At 61.6% G+C, this 3,722-nt stretch overlaps 1 protein-coding gene across 1 annotated transcript in view; it reads right to left on the minus strand.

The window, feature by feature from the left end:
• PITRM1 (pitrilysin metallopeptidase 1) overlaps positions 1–3,722 on the minus strand; it is a 31,460-nt gene that overhangs the window by 5,116 nt on the left and 22,622 nt on the right. Inside the window, exons 19-22 of the mRNA XM_008052762.2 lie at positions 3,633–3,716; positions 2,254–2,374; positions 1,080–1,151; positions 517–629 (exon numbers count right to left, since the gene is read on the minus strand). Of these exons, the coding sequence (XP_008050953.2) occupies positions 517–629; positions 1,080–1,151; positions 2,254–2,374; positions 3,633–3,716 (390 nt within the window). The remainder of the gene's footprint in view (positions 1–516; positions 630–1,079; positions 1,152–2,253; positions 2,375–3,632; positions 3,717–3,722) is intronic.

Below are 3,722 nucleotides of genomic sequence, written 5' to 3' on the forward strand. Positions count from 1 at the left end.
CTGCCCTGAATCCCCTCACACTTCCAGGACCCCCTCGCGGACTCAACCCCACCCCCTCACCCCGCCCACGTGGCCTCAGCTCTAGCCCCATTCCCCGCTCTCTTCCCCTCTCCCACGAGACCTCCCCTCCTGCACCCATCCCTGGCCCCCCCGCCCTGCCCACGGGGGCTCGACTGGCCACGGTGAGGGCCAAGTCTCAGCCTGGACTCGCGCAGTTTGTGCCCAGAGAGGAGGTGGAAAACTGGGCGTTGAGAAAGGGCCGCAGGTATGTGCTGGGTCTACAGGACTGCTGGAGGGGCGGAACGTGTTTATACAAACAACAGCTATAGCTGGACACGGCACCGAGCCCACGTCCCGCAGGCACTGCTGGCTGGAGGCGGGGCCGGCAGGGCCATCAGCGCACACGGCCCGAGCCCACACTTGCCGTCAGGACAAGCCGACGGGCCCTGCCGCCCCACCATGTCCAGCACACTTGGCCACCGGGCACAGGCAGAGCCACCGCACCCCACGCGCTACCTGGCGTGATCTGGGTCAGTGTAGGGCACGGTCCTGACACACTCGCCCACGTAGTTCACCGGGAAGGGCAGCAGGAAATGGGTCTTCATCTGGCAGGGTTCGAAGGTCGGGTCCTGGGGACAAGGCACGGTCAGGGCGGCTGTGCTGGTCTCACATCCCCCGGCCGTCCCCTCACAGGGGTCCCCAGGGACGCCCAGATGAGAGCAGGCGTGGCCGTGACGTCACTCTAGTCTCTCACTCTGCAGCCTGACGCGACGCCCTCATGGGTCGGCATTCACCTAAGCACATCTCGTGCCACATGACGGACATCACAGCTGCCGCTCCAGGAGCATGTGGGACCCATGCCCTGCAAAGACCTAAGCCAGGGTGCTGTCCCAGGGTGGAGTGGAAGCATGGATCGTACCGCTTCGGACACCGCTGCGTCAGAGAGGGCACCCTTGGCGACACACATCCTCCCGAGTGAGCTGCCGCCCCCACTCAGCTGAGAGGGACCCGCCGGCCCAGTGAGTGTGGCACCGAGGGGCCTATTAGCCCCGCAGCTGCTGAGGGATGTGTGGACTCACCGTGACCAGCTTCCGCACGATCTGGGGGCCGTGAACGTGCATGCTGCTCCCGGGGCTGCCGCTGGCGGGTTTCTGAAAGGAAAAACCCGAGTAAACCCGAGACTCACCGAAACTGCCAAGAGGCACAGAGGTCACCAAGCCCAGAGCCAAGAGCAGGTGTGAGGGCAGAGGGGCTGCAGGGCTGACACAACACGCGTTCTCATGTGTTGGAGGTTTCAAAGAGGAAAAACATTTCACTCGTGGGTGACGGCATGGGAACGGGTATAAAATATGAAAAAGGATAAGAATGTAGAAAAAAGTGGAGAAAAATGCTTAGAACAAATTTTCAGTCAAGGAAGAGAAGTCCTTGTACCTCACCAAAAAATACTTTTAAGTTTCACAGAACTGTGCCCAGTTGAGAGTTCAGAGGCCCTGGGCAGGGGACAGGCTCCTGCCAGAGGGGCTGGACGCAAGCAGAGGCGCCCTCCCCGGGCCCCGCGGCCAGCTGCGAGACAGCCACCAAGGGATGAGGGACGGGCAGACATCGGTGGTCGACGGCAGAGATCGTCCGCTGCAAAGCTACGGGCCGCAGCCTCTGCCTCGGGGAGAGAGGCCTCTCACGAATGCTGGTGAACCACCTCAAACCCTCCTGTGATTAGTCAGACTGGCAGGACGCGTGCCACTGAGGCAACTGTTCTAGGAAAAATCCAAGAACTGGTGAGTCGCGGTGAGAGGGACGTCCTCAGGGCCTCACAGGAGCTGGAGTCGCCGCGAGGGGTGCCACGGCCTGTGTCCTCGGGGCCTCATGAGCATCAGCTCGTCCCAGGGAGAGGCTGTCACAGCCCACGTCTGCCGGCCTCCTCAGAGCAGGGCAGCGCTCCCAGGTCAGCATCTCGGGCTGTCCTTCAGCCACCGAGCCTCACACCAGAGCCCGTCCTTCTCTGTCAGACGACGCCACTGCAGAGCGTCAGAGTGAGCCCAGAATCGAGGGCCGAACTGAGGGCCTGAGCTCACTTAGCTGGGTCAGCTCCGGGCAAGTGACCTCGCCCTCCGGCCTCAGTTTCCTCATCCGTAATGGGGTCCTTAGTAGCCGCGCTCTGGGCGGCTCTGAGAGTCAGGTGAGTCCATCCGAGTAAAGAGCACGACGGACCCGGGACCACGAGGCACTGGCCAAGCGCCGCGGACCCCGCCTTACCTCCACCACGTGCGGGCGTGCAGGCCTCTGCTCCTTCTTGCTCCGCCCCAGGCTGCTGACGAAGTCTCCCACTGCCCGTTCTGCCTGGGCCATCTGCTGGGGGGTGGCATTCACCGCACACCTGTACAGAAATCACGTCTCTACAAAACCACCATTAGCACAAAAACCCACAGTTTGACTAGCTCATCACGTTTTATCTAAGTTTTTTGCAGAAAACAATACCCCAAATGTTCAGAAGTCAGGCGTGGGGCTCATTTCTGCAATCCCAGTGCTTAGGGAGGCCAAGTGGAGGACTGCTTGAGCCCAGGATTTTGAGGCCAGCGTGGGCAACAGGGCGAGACCTGGTCTCTACAAAAAAGTTTTTAAAACTTCTGTGTGGTGGCACAAGCCGGGAGTCCCACCTACCTTGAAGGCTGAGGTGGGAGACTCACCTGAGCTAAGGAAGGAAGGCTGCAGTGAGCTGTGATTGTGCCACTGCACTCCAGCCTGGGTGACAAAGTGAGTCCCCGACTCAAAAAAAGTCGGAAAGTGTGCCCTGGTGGCCGAAGTGGAAAATTATCTTCTAAGACGGATAAGAGATACTATTAGGCTAATACCAACCGTACGCCGGGCGTGCATGACGTCTGTGGCCTCGCACACGTTCTTTCTTCTATCGGGTCCGTGAGGAAGGAGGCCAGGCCTCCCAGTGGCTAAGTGCCCACGACCTCCTGGCATGGAGCTCATGAGAGCTGGCCCGGCGCCAGAAGCCAGGCCCCGACCCCAAAGCCCGCGTGGGCCCCAGCCGCAAGGCCCCACCTCCTGCAGCCAAAGACCAGTCCGCAGACTCTGCCGGAGAGTCTCAGGGCCAGGTTGGACTCTCCAGGAAGAACCAGCCGGCAAACGTTTTCTGAAGCATCAGCGAGTCCTCGATCGATGTCGCTCGGTGAGAGCGGCCAGCTTTCACGCATGCTCACAGCTGAGCGCCTCAGGCCACGTGGAGGACCGAGCAGCTCGGCAAGCGTTTCCCAGAACCACCACGTGGTCTCGCTTGACAAGAATCGGCCCCTCTGGGCTCGAGAAGCCCACTCCGCAACGCTCACTGGTGGGCCATTCGCTCCAAGCAGCGAGCGAACGCGAAGCGCCGCCCTCCGTCGACGGGCAGTGCCGGGACAGAGTCGGCCCCCTTCCTCCCCCGAGCCCCCGCAGCGGTCACACAGCTCCCTTTCCTTTTCTTTCTCACAGATGACGACATGGGGTCTGTTAGGCCACCAGAAGTCTGGGACCAGTGCTGCCACCGACACCCTTGGCGAGCCTTCTCCCCCTCTTGAAGACGCGCTCACACCATCCTAACCTCAAGGGAAGCGTCCGCGGTGACACCGAGGCGCACCGGCCCCACCCACCTCAAGTTGTCGCCGCTCAGCAGATGCTTCTTGATGCGCGGGAGCTTCCTCAGGACAGGCCTGACGTCGGCCATCTCCGCGACCCTCTTC

Source organism: Carlito syrichta, unplaced genomic scaffold, assembly GCF_000164805.1.
Source record: "Carlito syrichta isolate Samal-C Ts95f unplaced genomic scaffold, Tarsius_syrichta-2.0.1 Scaffold287494, whole genome shotgun sequence".
Lineage (NCBI taxonomy): Eukaryota > Metazoa > Chordata > Mammalia > Primates > Tarsiidae > Carlito > Carlito syrichta.